This window comes from Corapipo altera, unplaced genomic scaffold, assembly GCF_003945725.1.
Source record: "Corapipo altera isolate COAL_440 unplaced genomic scaffold, ASM394572v1 308, whole genome shotgun sequence".
Classification (NCBI taxonomy): Eukaryota; Metazoa; Chordata; class Aves; order Passeriformes; family Pipridae; genus Corapipo; species Corapipo altera.
In genome coordinates this window covers 1,240,385-1,263,693 of record NW_020884925.1, presented here as the reverse complement: position 1 = coordinate 1,263,693, position 23,309 = coordinate 1,240,385, and the positions used below count along the sequence as shown (strand labels likewise).

General features: G+C 44.1%; 1 protein-coding gene across 1 annotated transcript in view; it reads right to left on the bottom strand.

Annotated features, from left to right (window-relative positions):
- The window catches only part of NEO1 (neogenin 1), a gene marked incomplete at its 5' end in the record, with an annotated part of 170,729 nt that overhangs the window by 47,063 nt on the left and 100,357 nt on the right, over nucleotides 1-23,309 (bottom strand). The window contains 2 exons of the mRNA XM_027657552.1: nucleotides 16,851-16,971; nucleotides 17,695-17,849. Coding sequence (XP_027513353.1) covers nucleotides 16,851-16,971; nucleotides 17,695-17,849 — 276 coding nt within the window. The remainder of the gene's footprint in view (nucleotides 1-16,850; nucleotides 16,972-17,694; nucleotides 17,850-23,309) is intronic.

The following is a 23,309-nucleotide window of genomic DNA, read 5'->3' as shown; positions in this document are numbered from 1 at the left end:
CACTCAGTAGAGCCCTGAGTGAAGGCCAGGGGATCTTCCAACAACCATCCCTGCTCCTGAACAACAGTTCCAGTGCCAATCCGGGACCACAGATGTGGTCCTGGTTACATCAACCAGGCTCCTCCTGTGTTTAAGTCCCAGCCCACGTTAATATTCCCTTGGACTGGAGACCTCCTCCCTGCCCCAGCCATCACTCCTTGCACACTGTTTCCACAGAGGAACAAGGAACTCTGCAGAACCCTCCTGGTGCTCATTGTTTTCCACATTTTCCTTCTTGACTGACTTCCACTTCACTTCAAATTCCAAATTTCTGTTCACTTTATACTTCAATTGACTACATTTCCCCTGCAGACAGCTTTAATTTCCCATCCTTCTATTAACTAATTACATTCATAATATAATTTAAACCCATGAAAGAGTTTGAGGAATAATCTGTAGGGAAGCTGTTCTGTTATAAAAACAAACTTGTGTTTTCCAGCTGCACCAGCCAAACGCCCTCTGAAGCACCATCTCCTGATCCATCCTGGCAGGATATTTGATGGCTTCACACATTTGTTACCAATACTTCACATACAAAGCCCCTCTGCTTTTTAATAAGAAAGATACTCCAGCACAACAAATTCCTTAAGGCACCACTGCAGTTGCTCATTTTGACTCCAGAAGGCTGTAGGAGATGCATTTCTACTGTATGAACTTAAAAAGAACAAATCCCAGAGAACATCACCAGACAGTTCCTCAGGACAGCTGTGGCTTTTCAGAGCTTGACATGCCAACCACATCATCTGCCACCTTACATTCAGACTTTGTTTTCTCTTACCTATCTTGGCAATATTGTCAGGTGATCTGCTTCAAATTACAAGTTTTTTGTGCAAAATGTGCATCTTAGCCATCTTTAAAAATCGTTCCATTTGGTTACAGTGGAGTATTTTTTAAATTCATCTGCTGATCTAAAAGCCATCCCACACACTCGTGTATTTGTCTTCCCCTATAATGAAATGGATCCATCTTTTACTTAAGTGATGTGCACACAGTGCTGAAGAACCTGCAGGCATCGAGATGATGAGTCTGGGAGAGCTGCCAGATTTACCCTCGTGCAAGGCTCAAACCCAGCAACGCTCCTTCTGACACCGTTACAGGGAGAACAGTCATGGACCACAAAAACCTGACAGCTGAAAAAGAAACTGCGAAGCAAACACAGCACAAAGGACCTGCAAACCCACCTGGAGGGGGGCAGTGACAGGGGGAACTCCCCCAAATGCTGCAGGTAAATACCAGCTTGGTGGCAGTTTGGTGCTGGCTGATAATTCTGGGACTGAGTCAGAAGACTGGGTTGTTTCCTTGCTTTTTTCCCTGTTCTTGCTCAGAATGCCTGGAGTGCCGTCACTAACTGATTTGTACCCAGCCATGTGAGCAGAGTGCTCGGCAGTGCAGAGCTGTGTTAATGAGTAATTACACACAATTAGCTGTAAACGCCAATAAGGAGCAGCTTTATTACCCTGAGCTTCCCAGCTCGGTGGAACAAGGAACGTGCGACACAAGTCTCCTCTTTCTAATGGATCTTTCAGCACTTTTTAAAAAGTAACTCTGGAATACTCTTTGCAGAACTATTCCTACAGTTTCACATGAATCTCATTTTTAAAAAAAGCATGTTCAGCAAGTGACATGTGGTTTGCACAGGAATTTATCTCCTGGTGTGCAGTAACAGGGACCAGAACGATGTCAGAACTCCTGAAACAGGAGTAGTGGAGTTCCACTGGCTGCATCCCCCCACTGCAGGGCAGAGCAATTCCCACTGCAGGGCAGAGCAATCCTCCAGAGGGGGCAGAAAAATGGGAACAAGAATTTTTTAACACCATACTTCCAGGCAAGACAACCCCAGCAGGAATCCCAGGGATCCAAGGTAAGAGAACATTCTAATCACTAATCCTCAAGTCCCCTCTGCCAAGCTACTCTTTCCAGGGCTCCTTCTGAGCAGACATCAACTATTGCAACTATTTTATCAAAAGTATTTTGCATGGTGTGCAAATACCCACAAGGATTTGGACTCAAATAAATGAGATTAGAGCAGGCCAAAGTTGTGGGTTTGACCCCCATAAGGGCCATTCACTTATGAGCTGGACTCGATGATCCTTGTAGGTCCCTTCCAACTCAGAATATTCTGTGATTCTGAAATAAACACCATCAATAATTTCTCTAATTGAATCCCTCATTGGCAAAGGCATAAAGTTTTAATGTCACCAGCACTGGGCTGGTGATGTGGAAGAGGCAAAGGTGTTGATCAGCTGGATGCACTGGTGTGGTCCTGGCTTTTCACCTTACAGGAAAAATGCCCCCCTGGTGCTCCCAGTGTAGTTCACCATGGTGGGATAACAAACAGCTGGAGTGTGCCTGGGGTGCTGCTCCATCATTATCACCTCAGGATGCTGATGGGATCTCTGTCCACCGTGCCACACCTGAAGACTGCTCACTGGAATGCCCCGGTTTTTAGTTAATTATTAGAAATATTTTCCATGTTGTCCAGCCCCTCCGGTTTAGATTTCCTTTTTCCTGTGGTACGTTATTGGCACAGTCAGGGCTTCCTCCTGTTTGGCAATAACATCCCAATTATGGCCCTGGACACACCACACAAAGGAACAGGGATGTTATCTGTCATCTGCCCCGGCAGTGCTGCTGTTATCTGAGTGACCCGGGACAGTCCAGCTCCCCTGGGACCTCACAGGGCACTGCTACCACCCACCTCAGGAAGGGGTATTGGAATGCAGGAATTGGGATGCACAAACACTTGGAGAACTGGTTAGTGACCATATTTCTGCTATTCTTGGCCATATTTGACTGTTTGCAAAGCCCTGGTTGCAGCCCCTGTCCAAGGAGAGCATCAGGGATTTGGGAACTGTGGCTGAGGCAGCAGGAGAGGCACCAGAGGGTGATCCAGGTGTTCTGGGAGCCCAGCACCGACATCACAGAATCCCAGAATATGCTGAGTTGGAAGGGACCCACAAGGACCCTGGAGTCCAACCCTCAGCCCTGCACAGGCCCATCCTCAAGCAGCTCTTACCCTGAACACCCGACAGGGACCTGGGAGCACCTCCCAGTCCAGTTCCATTCCAAAGGCAGCAAGATCCAAGACCATCTGAGCAATGCAGGAGCAGGAATGGGTGGGAAGTCTGTCCTGATGGGAATGAACACTCTGTAGCTGCACCCTCTGAGGATGCAGATGATGCAGCAGTTGGGAACGAGGCAAACCTGGCCAAGGGCAATGAGCTGCTGAGGAACCTGGGGCATCAGTTAACACACACAACTGCAGGAGGAAAGTAAGTCCTCTTTGGAAGGACTTCAGAGTGCATTTTAGAGCTTTTAAATGTGAACAAATCTTTGATTTCAGCAACGAAGACCTACCACAACTAAAACCAGCAAATTACGATTTTGCCAAAAAAACCTGTTAGAAAAAACATGACCTAGGATATTCAAATCTCAACATCTTTAATATTTCAGTTGTATTCCGTAAGAAAAATAATACCTCAGAGACACCAATATGCTTAATTTTGACTTGGGGTGTTCATATAAATACTCAATAAATAATATTTTTCCCATAATTCACTATTCAACTGATTCCAGAAAGGTAATCTAGACTTTCAAACTCTTTCTTTTCCCTAATGCCCTTGCTCTTACATATGGGATCAGTCCTCCCCCTCAGGAACAGAAGGATTCAACTTGGACCAGGATTAAGCAGCTGTGATGCTTCAAAGAGTCAGACTCAAAAAACACTGATTTTCTTACCCTCCTAGTATTTACAAATAACAGCAGCATTGGGCTGCAATGTAATATAACATTATAAAATAACAAAATTAGTAACTCCACACTATACACCTTCAAAATTTTGCTTTCTCTCTTGTTTTTCCTCTGTGTTTTTACCTGCATCAAATTGTAGTCCTTCTTTAAATGCCAAATTCACAACTTTCCAACAGAAGGGACATCACCTTGTCATTCCCAGCTGTTCCCTGTGGGACACCACATTCAAAGAAAACCAAATCACCTGGCCCTAGTAAGTTCTCACAGGACAAATGGCCACAGTGCTGAAGCTGATATCAATATAATCAATAGATCAGTTCTAATAACGGAATTAATTCCTTTCCTTGGAAAACCTAATTAAAAGAAGTCTATCAGACTCCTGTTCTTCCACTAAGAGGTGCTTTCAGGCAAACTGAAACAGTGACTAAACAGACGTGGCAAGGAGAGTGTATTAAAGTAACTTCTCCTGTATAGACTGAACACATTTCCTGAATCTCCTGGAGTTCATAATGACAAGCACCCTGTTTACCTGTAAGACACAGATCTACATCTGCTTGACATAAAACCCCCCCAAATTTAGTGTTTTGTAAACACAGTTATGCTTCATGAAATAATTTAAACTGGAGAACTTTGTGTGTGTTTTTGCTACGTAAGGAAACGTGTCAGAAAGAGAAACACGAGAACGCCTGGACCAACAAACACCTCCAGGGAAGCACAGCTCGGCATGGAGTCACTGTCCCTGGCACTGCTTGGAGGACTCAACCTGCAGGAACACAGAGCACACCCGAGGAGCTGACCCACAGCACTGCTCAGTGTGTAACCCTGGTGTAACCCAGGGGCTCAGAAATCAAGCCCAGTTCTGCTGGTTTGTATTGCAGGGGTTTGGACATCACTGGCTGGGACCCACTGAAAATCCATCTAACCCTGACCCCTGTGCACAGAACCATGGAATCCCAGAGTGGTTTGGCTTGGAGGGACCTTAAAGCTCATCCAGTTCCACCCCCTGCCATGGGCAGGGACACCTTCCACTATCCCAGGCTGCTCCAAGCCCCGTCCAACCTGTCCATCCTTGGACACTTGCAGGGATGGGGTAGCCACAGCTTCTCTGGGCAACATGTGCCAGGGCCTCACCACCCTCACAGCCAAGAATTTCTTCCCAATATCCCATCTAACCCTGCCCTCTGGCAGTAGGAAGCCATTCCCCCTTGGCCTGTCCCTACTTTTCAAGGAGGGACATCATTATCCTCCTCTTTTTTGTGCTATCAAACTTTTTGCTGCTATTCCATCCTGAATAAACTAACTCCTCTTCCACAGAAGCATTTCACCTCGCTCAAGGAAGAAGCTTGAGGACAAGAACCTGACACAGCGCTTGGAATCAATTTTGTCCCTCACAGACTTAAAAACCCAAACACAATCCCCCACCCTGAGGAACGGACTCTCCCCCAAACCACATCCCTCATATTCCTCATAAAACGAATCAAAGATGTTTGCTTATTTATTTCCCTATTCCGACACGTTCTGCCCGAAGCAGGCAGGCAAAATGCCTTTTTTTTTAATTTTTAATTGCCTTAGATTAATTTACATCACCACTGGGAATGAGAGCTGTTATTTACTCTTCACTCGGTGCACACTATTGCAAAAAATCCACTAAAAATACATAACAAGTGAATGTTTAACTAATACTCAGTGATTATGATTTTTAAGCATTTATTTGGTTCTATTTTCCGAAGTAAACAGCCACTGCTGGGCACTGAACAAATTGGGATATATAAATATAGTGATAAACACGTCCCGGCCGTGAGCCCGTGTTTGAAAGGAAGTCATAAAACCCCTCCTGATAACGAGCCCTCCTCCCGCTCTCATTTCACCGTGAAATGCTTTGGTGGAGAGGAAGCAATTTGATTTTTTCCTGTCTCATAAAACAACCATTAAAGAGGTGTGATGGGCCTTGCTGACGCATTCCAGGGAGCCTCTCCCTCCCACCTGCCCAGGAACCCCCTGGTTCTGACCACATCCAGGAGGATGGAAAGGAAAAAAAGCCCCACATGGATTTTGGTCACAAGATTCAGGTTATAAAAAAGAAGGAAATAAGCCAAACACACCTCTACCTGTCCCCCAGGAGTTCAAAACTCACTGCTTTGAACTGGATTTTGTTATGGGAAAGGAATTCCAACCATAACAACATATTGTAAAACGAGGGATATCATCTTCAAATTCAGTGGTGAATATTCCATTTTTTAAGAATTCAGTATTTTTTTTAACAATGACTCCTTGAGAAAGGAGAGTCAAAACCTCAAAACAAAACATACCTATAGAACTATAAAACTGCCTGGAAATGCACCCAAGGAACTCTGCCCAGGGTATCCTCTTACTGTAAATATTCATAAATTGAACTTGTATGCAGAATTAAGAAATCTCTTGAGAACAGCAGAGTCTGAAACAACCTGCTGTAATTTGACTTTAACAATAACAGGAAAGCAAAGATTTTATTTCAAAAGCAAACGTGTTGTATTTGAGCAAAGCTCTTTATGGAACAGTTATTAATAAAAACACCATGTGCTTTTGGACAGGGCTCGTTTTTGCACCAGCATATTTGAAGATTTTCCATATTTGAAGATTTCAAGATTCTAAAGTTTCCCTGGGTTTCTGCCAGTACCTCATCCTGTCACCTGGAGCAGGTCCCTTGCCTTCCCACATCTCCTTCCATGGGATCCACAGGGATGCTCAGTTTTCACTCTCTGTTTGCACACCCCAAGTAACGGGGCCACCAGGGCTGGAAATGCTACAAATATCCCCAATAATCCTCCAACCAGGCAGGCTTAGGACTGAACCACTGCTGTGCTGGCAGAGCAGGATCAGCACATCCCTGGAAGGTTCCAAGGCCACCCTGGATGGGGTTTGGAGCAATCTGGGTTAGTGGAAGGTGTCCCTGCCCATGGCAGGGGTGGGACTGGAGGGGCTTTGAGGTCCCTTCCAACCGAAATCATTCCGGGATTCCGTGGCCATGACTCAACCATGCAGGATGTATTTTCAAAGCAACAGGCTAAACTGAAATAAATGAACCCAGCAGACAACTCCTGCTCCTCGTGGATCACTCTGACAACCCCTGATTTTAAACTGCAATCCTTCATTTAAGTCACTGTAACGCTCCTTGGAGTTCCCTCGGGATCAGACACCCAGCTCCCTGGGTGGAGCCCCTGCAGGGCTGAGCCAGCAGCACACAGGGGGTTTTCTCCAAGAAATAACTTGGAGGTGGAAGGTGATTTCCCTCAGTTCAGGAGCTGCTGACACTTGAACAACTCGGCAGCACCAACTCTGGCAACCTGAAGGTGCAACAGATGAGGTTGAAAAAGCTGTTTGTACGTCAAAATTGTCCTTATTTCTGCCCAGCTCTCTATCAGACTTACTTAACTACTTATTAACTACTCATTTAACTACTTTTTTCTTATATGAACTCTATTTTTCTTCCATTCAGGTTTATCTATCCACAATTATTGTTTTTTTAAGGGAGAGAAGGTCCCCACAAACCCACCTTTCCTCTTCTGGTCTATAACCACATACAGGGTAACACTATTAGATGTGGTATTGGATTTTTTAATTCATTCCAACTGGATTTCTCTGCTAAAAGCCATATGTACCTCCTCCTTGCTCCCATTTAGAGGCCACCTCAGACCCACTGTTTTTACAGGAACTAGAGGAGGTATCAGGATGTTTGGGAATTTATATAAATGACACAGAAGTCAATCTCACGAACTAACTTTTTTTTTTTACTTTCTATTTTTAAAGCTGTAATGGTTCTTTGCTTCTCCATATTTCTAATTCTAACAGGAAGAGCAAACCCCATCAGCATTATTAAAATACAGCTGCCTTCCTCAGCACAGAGGTTGGGAATTTGCCCTGCACATCCCAGCACATGGGAATTCAAGGTTATTCCCTGGATGTACACGATGGAGTTTATAGCAAGAGATGCAACACTTTAGATGTGGATTACTGTGGTCATTGACCACTGTTCAAAACACCTGAACAATGAGATTTAAAGAAGAGCAGGAGAGAGGACAGGGATGTTCCAAAGGGGAATGTCCATCCCCTGTGATCCAGACCTAGGTAGGACTTCCCTCCTTCTCCTGTATTTTCCTATAGCGCCTTCAGTGATGATCTGTCACCAGGAAAACCACACAAAATCCATTTGTCTTTTAAAGACTTTGGACCCATTAGTTTCTTTTTGGGGGAAGAAGGTGACAGGAGAGGGGAAACAACCAGGAAAAGCCCACACAGGCTCTTCCATTGCAGCGAGAACGGTGACATCCTGCAGCCAGTTCCAACACCAGACACACATTATCAAAAATGAGATTTCTTTGTTAGATTTATACCATTTCCTTATGGTATAAACCCCATGAGCCTTTCCAGGTTATCTTGTCAAGGCTGCTGGGGAAATAACTGACACCAGGAGAGGCTTCTCCCAGCTTCACATATTGGAGTGTACGAGTCTTATTACACATGTGACCAAACTGTAAACCAATCCTCTCCCTCTTTCTCCAAATGGCATTCAGCTGTCTCTGCTATTACTGTATAATTTAGCAACTTTGAAATATAAGCAACCAATTAAGGCCATATCCACACGTTTGTTCTCTCCGCTGGTGCGAGACTGACAAAATCTGATATTTTCCTTTTCCAACACGAGCCTGGGATCAATTACAAATTAAGGGTATTTCTGTCAATCTTCACAACCCTTGATATGAGGAATAAAGGCAGAAGAAATGCCTTGGGCAGGCATGACAGATATCAAGCTACAGCTAATCCTGCCATTGCACTCATCTAAAAACGAAAAAAGCACAAACCACTAAAAGCAAACAGCCATCGAGATACACTGAAGCATCAAAACCCTGCAGCCAGTGCTCTTCCCCCTGATTATTTGCATTTTCCCCTATAACCAGATGCAGGCAGAGGAGCCATCAACCATCACTCAACAGCTGTAGCTGCTCCCACTGAACACACTCGTGTTTCCAGAGCGGCACCGCTTTGTTCCCAGTGAACTCCCTCCTGACAATACACTGCCCAGCCAAGCTCCAGGAATACATGAAATAGGAGCATAAGCATCACTGGAACTGGTGGATTTGCTCAGTGATATTGAGGTAAGTGTATCTGCTGATATTACCCTTTCTGGTGGCAAAGAGATTTTTACTGGAGTGAGGAACTCCCTTGGGAATTCAGGATTAGCCAGAAGAGATAAAACGGACTCAAAACCTTCCAGCCTCTTTCCCAGTCACTGCACAGTGTATACACATCCTACCTCCTTCCACTCACACAACGGGACAATAAATATGGAATAAATACAGGTGAAGGACAGAAAACACGGATTAATGTGTGTTGAATGTTTCTCATAATACTTGGAAGCCTTTTGCTCCTCCAGGTTCTTGCTCTGCCCCCCCCAACATTCCTTACGTATTATTCCTCTTTGCAACATGACACAGAATTTAAACCCAAGTACCTTTTAACCATTAATTCCCCTCATGAAAACCAAAATTACAGAGGTGACAGTCCAAGTGTTTCGAAGCTCAACTGCATAAGTAGCATCACCACAACCCATATTTGTGCCAAGCAGACTTAAATTGAAGTCACGGCGCACACGATCCGGTGTGAATTCCATCAGGAGCTTTCAAATTTCTTTGCCAAGTCAACTGTAAATACAGTCATAAAACAAGAAATGAAAACTAATAAGCACAATCAAAGCCTCCTATAAATTCTGTTATGCCTTCCTGCAACTCACTGCACACTGGCAAACATTAATCTATTACTAATTTAATCTAAATTAGAGCAATTTATTCAAAGCTCATGCCAGCTTTAAACATGAATAGGCTACTGAGTGCATGATATGAGAACTGTTTAGTTTCTCGATTCATCAAGTTAAAATTCAGGAAGTTTGAGATCTAGGGTGGTTTAATCAGTTCAGTTTCTCAATAAGACTATATATAAGCAGGGCCCATAAAGAGGGAATAAATAAAGGTCATTTATTAAACAGGGATTGAGTCAAGAAATGCAACTTACTGAATTCAAATAGCTTCCAGGCCATTTTGAACAGACATGCTGCCATGAGAAACACAAATGCTGCCTTTCCCTGAGGAATAATAGCTAAGTAATGTAAATTAACATCAAAATTAAACCAGAAAAAAAACTCTTTCAGCACTAAAGAGGAGAACACACTGCTGTGTTTACAGAAAATTAGCAACCAAGTGTACACAACCAGCACAAAATATTCTCAGAGTCTGGCTTTGGGTTTGACTGTTTGAAGTCAGTTTGTGATTTCAGATGCTGTTTATGTTCCTGAAACACAACTCTACAAATGAGACTTCCAAGCTGTTCCTCCACCATCTGAGGCTGGTTTGATTCCCTAAGACTGGGACTGAGGCAGCGACTTGGGAATGCTTTCACCTCCTGTGGCACCAGCACCACCGCTGCTCCTTAAACAGTGGGAGGGTCGGGATTTTACATTTGTTGCTCTTAAAGCTTTTCAGGGACAAACCTTTACGTGTGCTGAGTGAAAACCCAGGTGGATATTGTGGGCATGTGACAGACAGTGCAGGGAAGTAACTCCCCTGCTCCCCTTGTCTCTTATGATGCCCCTCACGCTGCATTTTCCATTCTCCTACTTTTGGATCTTCTCCCCCTGTGAGAGCAGCTGGGTCTCTCGCAGTTCCCCAGTTTGCAGTCCAGCAGAGCTGGGTGCCCTCAGCACAGACCTGCTGCCACAGGATGGTGTGGGTTGGAAGGGACCTTAAACTTCCAGTCCCAAGCCAGGTCCGTCACCATCTCCCGCTCCCTCAAAATCCATGATCTGTTTCCTTTGAGTGCTTTTACCTCTCGACAGAAAACGTGAATTTTTGTCTGCAAGGCTTTGCAGCCTCACTATACAGTTTTAGTCTACAAATCATTTCTTCCCTGGTGGACTCTAAGATTCATGAAAGCCACTCCTGAAAACCACAGGGACCTCTTTCCATTTTCCTTCCATTAAGACACATAAAATTGTACAAGACAGAAAGAACACAAAGACATTTCTGTCTGAGTGCAGAAACAGAAGAGTCTGCAGGAGGAACACCCAGAGTCCTTCTCTGTTATTCAATGAACTCTTTTTATCTTGCTCTGGCATTTCATCCACAACACCCTGCAGATTTGTCAAGTACTTCTATAGTCTCCAAGAACTCCATAGAATTCCATAGACTGAGAAGGTTTTTACTGGATTACCTTGACAACAACACTAAATGTCTTGATTCACAATATGTGACTCAAAGAAACACTAAAAATCACCTCTGTCAGAAGTGGGAGCCTGAGAAGTTACATTTGATATCTGTGAAATCATCCAAAATGGGTCCTGAAGTACCACGAGAAGTGTCAGCCTCGGGGCCTGAACCAGGCAAGGGTATCAGTTATATTTATGCAATTTTTTACATATGGCAAATACTCAAAAGTGTAACTGGGTTTTTCAAATCAGAGCACAAGCCTGACAGTGCCAACTTTCGGATTTCTTTCAGCAGAAGCCAAAATTTGTCAAAAAGAACTTATCTCTGCCTCCTACAATGGAATAATGGAACTTATCATTATGGAAAACACAGAGTAATTCATATATCTTGATTTATATAAGGCTTTTGACATTGCATTTGACATCCAACTAGAGCTGGGAATCTTTTGTTGGTGTCAAGGTAGGGGAACTGAAATTCCCTAGGTCCCATTCCCTATGTGTGGAATGGGACCCACAAATCACCGAGTCTGTGTCAGCCTGAGGTGACCTCAAACAGTCCAGTGCCACTTGCAGGACAGAAATGACACATTTGCAGCACAATCTGAGCTGAAATGTGCTGGCTCCAGAACCCTCGGATCACACTTCTGATGTTCTCCACCGTGCTGAGGGTCAGAGAAGCCCTCAGCCCAGCCCAGCCCAGCCCAGCCCAGCCCAGCCCAGCCCAGTCCAGCCCTCCCCACCTCCTGTCAGTGCTCTGAGTCTCGAGACAGTTCACAGCCAAACCCTGGCAGAGAAATACCCACAGAAAATGAAATTATTCATGCAGCAACGGGCCTGGACAGAATTCAATTGCACAAAAAAAGCACCAATTTAGGTCAATAAATGATGTCTTTAAAACTCCCTCAGAATTAGGATTCACGTAATGTAACTCAGTGGAGGAATTAATACCATACAGAGCAACTGAAGTGGTGTCAGACTTTAATCAAATGTGGTTTGTAATGTCCAACTGCCACCAGCACCAGACATTAATGTGTCTCCTAAGGAGATCAGCAGGAAATGCACACCACAAAATTGTCCTGATTTGGCTGTTACATTAAAAATACAGACACAGAGACAAAGAGGGTCCATCCCCACCATCTCTTTCATGTATCCATAATGTGTCTTCCAGGGGGATTTGCTCCATAACCTTCCCTTGTCTTTCCCAGTTCCATCCTGCACATCCAGGCAATATTCCTCATTTCTCTGCCTTTAGTTTCAAATTCTGTGTACTTTCTTTTTGTGTTTGAGCCCAGTTAGGAGTTCCTTCTTTATTCCTGCTGGTCTCCTGGACACACGTGCTCCAACTCCTGCACTTTGGAGCAGACCATTCCTGTGCTTTGAGAAGACTGCCCTTCAGAAGCAAACAGTTTCCTTCTTGTCCATTCACACAGTCTCCCATGGGAACCTGCCAAAAATATCCCTGAACAAGCCAAAATCTCCTGTCTGTAAGTTCCAGGCTGTAATTCTCAGTTCCACCTCCACCCAGCCAGACACAGACAGCCTGCAACAAGGAATTCCAGCCTGCTCCCTAAACTTCCTCCCCTGCTGCCACCCCAACACACACCATAGTGAAAAACCCACACACGAACCAGGACCTGCAACCTGCAGTCGTGTTAAAAGCTTCACCTACTCCTTGCCCTCGATGGTCTCCAGCAGACACACACGACCACGCTGCCCTTCCATTCCCTGATCCCTGTGCAAAAGCTCCAGGCTGGCTCATCACTCTCTCCAAGCCAAAGGTACACTGAAGTCAACCTTCTTCCTCACTTCCCTGCCCCCTCCTTCCTAAAGAACCTTCATCCACCCTTGGCGCTCTCCCGAGATGTCTCTGTGATCCCAAAGGCCTCACAGCATTGTAACTACTTAAAACCTTCTCATTCCTTGTCCTAGTTTCCCATGCTGGAATGATAAAATCACATGCAGGATACCCTTGCTTGGACAGAAGCCTTTGTTCATGAAAAAGTTAAGTTTAAAGAAATGGGTAGTTCCACCACAAACAATCCCGACGTGGTGTCCTACAGGACACCAGCAGCGAATCCGATTCACTCCTTGAGATCTCACTCCTGTACAAACTCTCAAAACCTCACAATATACGGGAAAAAAACAACTTCTGTAGTATAAAAGTAGAGAAATCCCACAACAAACCACACTTGAGAGTTCTAGAGGTGACACAGTGCATTCCAAATGATGTTTTGAAATTGTTCTCCACATAACTGGCATATTTGTTTACAGTCTATGATTTTCTTTACACAGCATTCAAGCATCACTCCTTTTTTTTTCTGAGTGCCTGAGTACTTGTCAAATGCCTTTCATGGGGGTGACAGGGAACCATCTGCCTCTCTCCCCATCCCTACTGCCACCTGTTCTTTTGCAGTCCCCAAAGGCAGCGCTGAGCAGTCCCAGATTCCCTGGATGGGGTCGGGTTATGGGGCCTGGCTCAATGTCCCCTCGTGTCACCAGCACTTCACCTCCAGCAGGGAACCCCCAACACCTCCACCACAGAGGTTTTCACAGTCCACACACAGTAATGCTGGGGTAACATGACAAGAAATGGCTTTGCTATAATTGAGTGAGCATTGGTGTACCTGGTCCATAACTGGGCTGGTCAGTGAGGACTGGAAGAAAAAAAAAGGGCAAGGAGAGATTTGAGGGTGCTGAGAAAGTTCTTCCTTCTCACTGGGATACGCTGAGTTCTCCAAGGGGGCATCTGCAGGACATCAAATCACTCATCTCTCACTCCACGAGGCAAAGAGAGGAGCAGAGACTGACAAAGTGCAGAGAACTTCCCTTCCTGGAGGGAGCTCTCAAACTCCCCCTAAAAAGCAGAGCCACAACTCCAGTGAGATTCCCAAAGGAACTGAGTGTCCAGGGGAAGGTCAGTATCTGAGAAATAGGGATGCAACTTCAAATCCCAAAATATTTGGAAAGCTTTTTATCTCCCTTGCAGAATTCTACACCTGAAGTTCAGTACAGGGGATAAAGAGGATTTAACTCCGACCACTGACCTGAATCCTCCTCCCTCTCCTCCCCTCCAAACCTTCTCAATTACAAAGACTTGTCCTAAAAATCTCTCCTCTCAATGCCACAATTCTTTTACATATTCCTGAAGAAGCAAGAGTTGTGGACTCTGCACAGCCAGTCCATTCCCAAGGACAGTGTAAATTTATTAACAGAATTACCAAAGTTGAAAAGAAAAGCCCCTCCAATAAGCCTTTCAATTTAGCCAGTCAACTCTTTGTTCTGTATTTTCCACAAATAACTTTTGTATGTACTAAAAGCTCTTCAGAACTCACTCCAAACCCAAAAAAGCCCAACCTAAAAGCAAGTTATGTCTGAACAAGGATTATATTTATCTTGTAGCAGCTGAGAGTCACACACAGACTGGGCTGTGCCCAACACACACACACTGGGCACCAGGTAAATCACCAAAGTCCTGCTCCCTGAATGCCAGAAATCTGCCCAAACACAGGAAACCTTTCCTGGTAGCAGGTAAATGCTTTTCCAAACTCCCTCGGGCTTCTCCTTTCTCATTTCCATTTAACTCATTAGAGATCAATTTGACAAGCAAAAGGGCTAATGAGAAATAGTTTGTCAATAGGCAGAGTTTGCCAGCTCCAGTCGGGAAGGAGCAAACAGAACAGCAAAGGAAGGGATGCACTGCTAACTGAGAAGAACTTTTTTCACATTTAGTCAACAGTTTTTCACGGCAATTACTTTTCAAATTGACGAAGCTGGTATTTCTCATCACCAGGTATGAAATAAATTTTAAAAAAGCTTTCTGAATTAATGACTGAAATGTTCAGAATAGTTTTTGCTCAAATTAGTGTTTTGAATTTTCATACCAAGGTTGCTGTCATGAAAGAACTCCTACATGTGATACCTTCTCCCTCGTTCCCTGAACAGTTTCCTTCTTCACTGTTCATATACTGTGAGAAGGTATTAAAATATCTGCATTTTCTCCAACTGGAAATGCCAGTTTTCATGTATCACAGCTGAGACACGGCACATTCATTCCTCCTTGCACTCCTTTTTATGCAACCACTCCACAGCACAATTCCAAGTACTTCCACAGTTGTCCCATGTGGTTTTCCCAGTGCTGGAGAACAACACCCAAACCCCCTCAGTGACCCAGGGGTGCATTTCTAAGGCACTGCAGGGCAGGGAGCAGAGCCATACAACTTCAGGGGTATCTTTACACCCAAAATGAGAGTCCACCACTGATCCACATCCTTTGGCAGCATGCAAAAGAGAAAGGACAGCATTATAAGGCAAAGCCCTTCAGGATGGCAGGACGAGCTGCCAGAGCAGGACAGGAAGAAGAAACCACCGGGCAAAGGGCAGCAGAGGGAAAGGAAGAGGAGAGAGACCACAGGAACTCCAGGAATAACAGTAATAGTCATTAATAAACCACTGCTGGGAACTGGGTGCAAGTACAAGCCTGGCCAGGGTTTCAAAACCCAAGGCCATTAATTATTCAGTATTTTTCAAACGTGGAAAATACAGAATAATGGTTCCGCTTGACAGACCTGGAAACCACTCAGGTGATTAATGCAGAGCAGAAATTAAATCACTTTTAATAATTTTTCTGGCAACCTGATGACAGTGGAGCAGTGCTGGGTCTGGATGCCTAACCCTGCTCAGAGGTTGGAATCCCAAAGCTCCATGGCATTAAAGCTACTGAACCCAGGAGAGGGCACCTTGCATTCCCCAAATAATTGTGGGAAGTACCTGCAGCTCTTCGGCCAGCAATGAAACACACCCAGACCCAAACAGGAGTTCAGAAGGAGTTGTAAGAGCACAGTTACTCTACAAAACAATTAGAAAATAACTGGGAAATCTCTCCTTAGGGCACACTCCTGACAGCTTGCTCTCTGCACAAACCCAGGGATAGCAGACTCACACCTGTTCAAATTCCAAGTGCAAAGTTCCCTCAAGCCTCCAACCACACCTAAGACTGTTTCTTCTAAATCTTCTCAATCCAAATAAGAAATAAATTAGAATTTTAAAACCATCCCCCCACCAAGGCAACATAAAAGCCCCCCTAAAGTATGGGTTTAACATTTTCTTGTCTGACTTGTCTTTCCTCTCATTCCTCTCACTCTCAGTTTTCTTCCTTGGGCTCTTAGAAATTATTTTTAAGAATTGTGTGACCTGAAAGAGCCAAACAAGCTGATGCCCTCAAAATGATATTTGTACTATCTTTCTTTTTTTCTTTAATCTTAATTACTCTCCTTCACCATCCCAACCTGAAGCAGGGTACTGCAAGGTGAGTGCTGGCAGTAACTCCACTGACTGGAGCACAATAATAAATATTTATCTTAAGCTGCAGCTGTAACTCAACAAATGTGCAGCTGTAGTTTGCAGAAATGACAAAGTCAAATATTTTTTACACTCAAAGCAGAAAAAAAGCTTCTAACACTGGATTGACTTTGATGTAAAATACTTGATTTGGGGTGGGCTCCATAAGTGCTGCCTTTTCAGGTTTGTGATTTCAGGGGTTGTTTCATTTCGGCTATTCCGTTATTATTTTTAAATCTCAGCCTGCAGCCATATTTTAATGGTTTATAATTGCCCCAAATATTTTCCAAAATACAGGGTGAATCCTACAGAATTCCTTAATTCCCCCTCAGTAACTTTAAGTGTACACAAGATGATGCTGAATCACTCACAGGATTTTAGACAATCATCCTGCTCTAGCTGAGTTACAAATATAACCCATCATGTGGAAAATGTCCCTTGGAATGTCCCTCCCCATCTTTTGGCTCTCTGCTGTCCCAGTTTATCTTACCAAGGTCAAGGATTATCAGCTGGGCTCCAGCCTGTGCATTCCCAACATCATTTTCTGCAATGCACTGGTAGAATCCTTCATCAGACTTCACCAGACCCAAAACTTGCAGGTTATGTTCTTTCTGAGGAGCAAAGGGGAAAAAACAACGCTTAAAAAAAGGGCTGCAATTGCCAAAACAGTGGTGTCATTTGGGCACTTTTACTGTGACAGGAGGAACTTCCAACAGGAACAGGGTGTTTGGATTTCACCTCCTTTGCACTGAATCCTCAAGTTAGAGGGTATCCAAAGCAGCAGCAGCTCTCACTGGTGGCATCATTTTCAAGCATCACATTTCCCAGCCATTTTGGTGGTATTTTAAGCACTGACTCAAGTGCAGAGCTCCCTGTTACAACCCCACAACCTCAGGTACACCCAATTATACAGCCATTAAGTTCTCAACTAGGCCTCAATAATGACTTGCACTACATCTAAAATTTCCCTCTGGAAGTACTCATGTGCCAAAACTCACGATCCACAGCTCAGTTATATTTGTATCTCACCTCCTGCTTGAAATTGTAATTTTTATGGAGCACAGACAACGCAGAACCCACAGTAAGTGGTCGTGGTGAGCCTGTACTGGGACAGTGCCTTATGGCACTCTGTCTGTCTCCTGTGGAAAACCTAAGCTATAAAGACATCAACTCATACAACATAAGCAACATGCATTAAAGGTTTCAACAAACCATTTCTCTTCCAGGCCCTAAACATCAAAAGGGCAAAAGCAAGAAGCAGTTCCTATAAAAGAACCCAGTTTCCATGAACAGATGCAGGAGAACTATCAGGTCAAGATGGACAATTTACTTACAACAATTTTGAAGTAGTCACTGGGGATCACCACATCTCCATTCTTGACCCACTTCACGGTGGGGGTGGGTTTCCCGGTCACCTCACACTCGAACACGATGTCCATGGACTCGTGAGCGTAGATGTTGGCAGGTCGCTTCAGGAACTCGGGGGGAACTGCAGGGAAAGGGCAAGATGGACAGAGGATGGTGTCAGCACCCAGAAAAACACACCTCACACACAGTCTGGCACACAGGGGTGGCTGTGGGGACTCCAGCAGCAGCAAAGATTTGTAGCTCAGGGTTTGACAGACGCTGATACAAACTCTGAGTTCTTTCACAATTGCATTTGGGTCAAGTTGGACGGGGCTTGGAGCAACCTGGTCTGGTGGAAGGTGGCCCTGCCCATGGCAGAGGGTTGGAATGAGGTGAGCTTTGAGGTCCCTTCCAACCCAAACCATCCTGTGATCCAGCCAATGGTCTGAATTTGGAATGGCCTCTTTGAGAATACAAGAAAGAAGAAATTGAACCAAGATGCATAAAGTGTAAAGTTAAACCTCAGGGAGTTCTCTGTTCTCAGTACTTAAGTCAACAGGAAAAAAAAGCTAACATTATATTAAAAAAGACTTTTAAACATGAATGGACACAAAACTTAAGATGAAACTTTCCAGGGGCACCACTGCCTTGTGTTCCTGTGAAGAAATTCAGGTTATCAATTAGTGCAGCTGGTGCTGCACTGATCCAAAGAGCTTCTTCTCTGGTGTGTGTAAGCCAAGGAGACTCCATGTACAGGTGCATCCCTGTGCCTCTGGACACACTGACAGCACCTCACAGACATCTACAAGTGAAGCTGTGTATCTGGTAACAGCAGAACAGACAGGTCCTTCACTAACAACCTGCACCAAAGGTGGTGCCTCTGGGCCTTGGCTGCCTTTAACGTGTCCTTAAGTCCTCAGAATGAGATTAATTAAATTCAAGACATTTAAAATCCATAAAAACTCAAAGACACAGAACTGTTTGGCAACACGAGCCCCAGGTGACCATTGCAGAGACATGACAAAGGCTGTCTGTGAACACACATGTGCCTCCAGGAACCCTCCAGCTGCATGTGAGGCCTCTCCACTCCTTCACTCAGCAGGCCCTTACTGTGTGAGCATCACCTGCTACGAGGAATGCCCACCTATTTGTTTGTTTTCACTACACTTCCTGACACAAGGGCATTTGCTTCCTTGTGCTGGCAGCTCTGATGGCTGGAGTTCCAGGAAAGCCCAAAGCAGCCTTTTGCCCTTTAATATTTAGCAAAGAAAGTCAATATGGAAGGGCCACGGAGTTTAGACAAACAGTTTACACACTTGGCCTGTCAAGGGGATTTATTTCGTGCTGGGATACGGAATCCTTGTTTTACTTCTTCCTGTGAAGTGATGGCAAAGGTCTGTAAATGGATTTAATATCTTGTAAACAAAGAGATGGAGATGACCAGCTCCCCAAAAATCCCTCAGTTTTGGATTATAAATTAATTAGGAGAACATTAATAAACAGAAATATTTATTTTTAGAAAGAAGGTGGTTTAACTGTCAGATAAGAGTGTAAATCTACACAAAGCTGCTCAAACTCTCTCACAGGAGCAAAAATCTGGGGTTGAGCCCAGCTGCCTGTGACTTCAGACATGCACTTCACATCAACTTCCCCCAAAAGCACCAAACACTCCATCAATCCCACCTTAATTCAGGTATTTCTGTGCTTACTCTCCGATGGTTATCCCTGTATACAACTCCGACACTGAAACTCTCTTCTGAGTTTATTTGTCACAAAACTGCTATTATTTATTCCCTATGAGAATTATTTTTTATTTTTTTTTATTCCTCCCTGGCACTTATCCTCAGCATTTTTATTTATTGCAAGCTGTACCATTCCTCCCTCCCTTCCCATATCCCTTTATTTTGCCCGGCTCAACAAGTTGTGTTTCCTCAGAACCCTCTGCATTCATCTCCCAGCCCACGGAGTTTCAATCATTTACATGTAATTTCAGATGTGTCTCACCAGTGGCTTGAAAAATGGCATAAATAGGGTGTCAGCACTACAGCAAATCTCTGCCCCGATCCATCCTGCTGCCTGTGCCCTTCCCAGATGCATCATCCTGCTGCCAGCCCCAGACAGATCATTGCTCGCTCATCGTTAGCCGGTTTTAACTAATGAGTCATTTTGTTCCAGCCTGCTTGATCAATAGTTTATGTTCTCATTTCCTTTCCATCTCTGTCTCCACATGTATTCAGACACACACACACACACATATCGATTCCTGCAATGCTGGCAGAGCTGAAAGAAGGGAATATAAATATTGGAAAAGTTCATTTTCCCCCCAATGTACAAATGCTTCTATTTTCATAAAATTCGTTACAGGTGGATCTTAATTCCTTGGCCACGTATTAAACTTGTCACAGGAACCCTGAGGGACACAAGCCAGCAACATTCACTGTCAAAACACGAAACTTGTCTAGAAAACTCATCATGGGAATCCCAAAATGGTTTGAGCTGGGAGAGACCTTAAAGCCCAGCCCATCCCACCCCCTGCCATGGGCAGGGACACCTTCCACTAGCCCAGGCTGCTCCAAGCCCCATCCAACCTGGCCTTGGACACTTGCAGGGATGGGGCAGCCACAGCTTCTCTGGGCAACCTGGGCCAGGGCCTCCCCACCCTCACAGGGAAGAACTGAAATCCAAAACTGAACCCAGTAAAGTTCTGGGGTGATTTCTGTTTTCTCCACTAATGTTTAACTTGTAATGAAGACATTTGGAAAGTACTCAAATATCTCTGGCAACTGGTATGGCTTCAGTCTGGGACATCATCCAGAAAGGGGCACTAATATTGAATCATAAGATTCACATTTTTTGCCACAAAAAATGAAAGTTAACTGGATATCCTATTACCTGCTCTCAATTAGTTTAGATTTAGGAGATTAAGAATTTGAAACACATTATTTTTTCAAAGTGCCTTTGCTTTTCTGGTTTATGGAGCAAATGCCAAGCTGCTTACAAAGGGATAATAACATAGAAGTGCTCATTTTATCAATTACTTCCCAGTTAATGAATTAATAAATGTTTTTCAAACACACTTCCATAGTTTAGCTGTGTCAGTGTTTAGCATTAACACAATGCCAGTACAGATGTTTGTGGTAGAGAAGTTAAATTGATAACCAGAGAGCAAACGAGCCAATTACCATATAAAATAAGGTTTGCAAGGGAAGATCATGTGTTCTGTTATTAAACAATTAAACTTCAAAGACGACTTGGCAGCTCAGCCCCCTCTCCACGTTAGCAAACAACTACTGGAATGGCAAGATGCTGGCACAGAACTTCACACACCCCTAGAGAGCCCCTACCAGGAGTATCTGCCACTCTTTTGGAGAGCAAAGAGAAAAAGTATTTTAATCACAACAGTGATCAAAAGAAGAAAGGGAAAAAAAATACTCAAAACCCAAACTACATCAGCAGTTGATTCAAACTTCTAAGCTACATCCCAATAAAGGTGAAATATTCAAAAAATAAAATGTTTTTTTAAGCCAACTGGTCTAAAATGAAGGGAAGGGCTGAGGGACTACACATGTGCAACAGGAATTGCACCCAAAGTGACGTGGGAACAGGCAGGATTGGATGCTGGACGTGGATCCCGTTCCATGTGTACAGGTGATCAGAAGGAAATGGAGATGGATTCCAGTGCTCAGCAGCTCTTGCCTGTTCTCTCTCATTGAGGGAGAAATTCTGAGCCTTTCAGGGGGCACTTGAAATAATCTCCTTTCAGTTCAGCTTTTGGTGCTGCTGCGGATGAGACAGAAATTCAGGACATTCCTCCTCCCCATCTCCAGAGGAGGAGCTTCCCTCCCAGTCCCACAACCCCTGAGGGAAGAACCCAGGTCTGTGGTTTCCCAACCCCAAATCTGACACTTCAAGTTGAGCTGTAACTACACACAGAAAAGAAGAACTCAAGTTCTTCCTCATTAACTACTCACAACTTTCACCCTCCTTAGTTACAAAACAATGAACCTGTTCCTACAGCAACCGAATCAGAACGCTGCTGTTCTAGATCAGAACTCATTTAATGCACATGAACCTTTCCCAAAAGTCAAATCCCCTCCCTGCTGTTCCCCAGAAGGAAAACCCCAAAGCAGCGACTCCTGGTATCAGACTTGAGCCCCAAATCAAACCCTGCAGAGGCAGAGCTGGGCTGCTCAGACCACCGTGATGGGAGAAACATCTAAAAGTCTACAGCAATTTCTTAAAAAACTTCACCCAAACCAGAACTAGGCATTACTGTCCAGCTCTGCTCCCAGCACAGGAGCTGCCCCAGTGTCTCAGTTCCTCACGGATTTCAAACACTCTGTTGTGCACGAGGAGCACAGGAATGGTCTCATCTGGACACTACAGAAACAGGGGTTGCAAATATACTTTAAAAAAAACTTATTCTCTCTCTAAAAAGCACTAATAAATAATAATAAATAAGCTGTTGGCTCAAGCACAGCATCAGACAAACCCAAAATAAATACAACCTACTAGTGGGTCCAAACACTTTAACAGTCACAGAATCACAGAATGGTTTGGATTGGGAGGGAAATTAAAGGTGATCAAGTTCCAATCCCTGCCATGGGCAGGGACACCTTCCACTGGACCAGGTTGCTCCAAGCCCCATCCAACCTGGCCTTGGACACTTCCAGGGATGGAGACACTTCCAGGACTATTCCCCTGCACTCTGAAGCAGTGTCAGAACTCCTGTAACAGCCTGAGGCAGCCAAAGCTGAAAGGCAACAACTGAATTTCCAAATAAAAATTGTCCAGGACAAGACTAAAGGAGCCATTTCTGCTTCCTCGGCCACCTACAAATGCCATCAATCCCTGAAAATTAGGAGTGTGTTTTCCAAAGTCACACAATTAAATCATAGTTCCCGTCACTTCTCCTCATCCCCTTCCCTCTACACTTTTGTCCACGACAAATACATCGTCAGTCATCAAATACAAAAGCGTTTTCTAATTCCAAAAGTTTTCACAGACCCCAAAAAACAGATAAACTGAGCAGACTGGATAAATTTCCATAGTGTATCTCAAACAATCACAACTGAAGCATTCCTGGTGAAATGACTTCCATGTATAACCACATTTCTATGGATGCTGGGGGCAGAATCCCTATCTTGTATTTCAGTTAACAATTTGAATTACCAATGGTATTTAAACTGGACATTTTACCATAAAACCCATTTCAGATCAGCCTAAAATGGTAAGCCCAGAGGAATTTATTTCCTCCTTCAGGGAGAACAAGCTGTTCCATTAGGATATGCTACAAATCCTATTAGAATCCTTATAAACTTCATTTTCACAAGGGTAAGTTTGTTTCCAGGAAGGATGGAACTGCAGTGTGACCATCCCTCTGTCAATCCATCCCCTCCTGCCATTCCCCCCCAAACACAGAGAAAATGCAGGGATTGATGTTTGACTGTAGAACTTTTGACTATGTTTTAATTCTATGAGTTAATTGTACAAATTAGTTGGTTTTCCTTCAAGTGATCCTGAAAAAAAAAAGGACTTTACACTTTAAATGGAAATGAGGAGTCATAATGTTCTTCCTTAAAAAACAGCAAAAGTATATGGA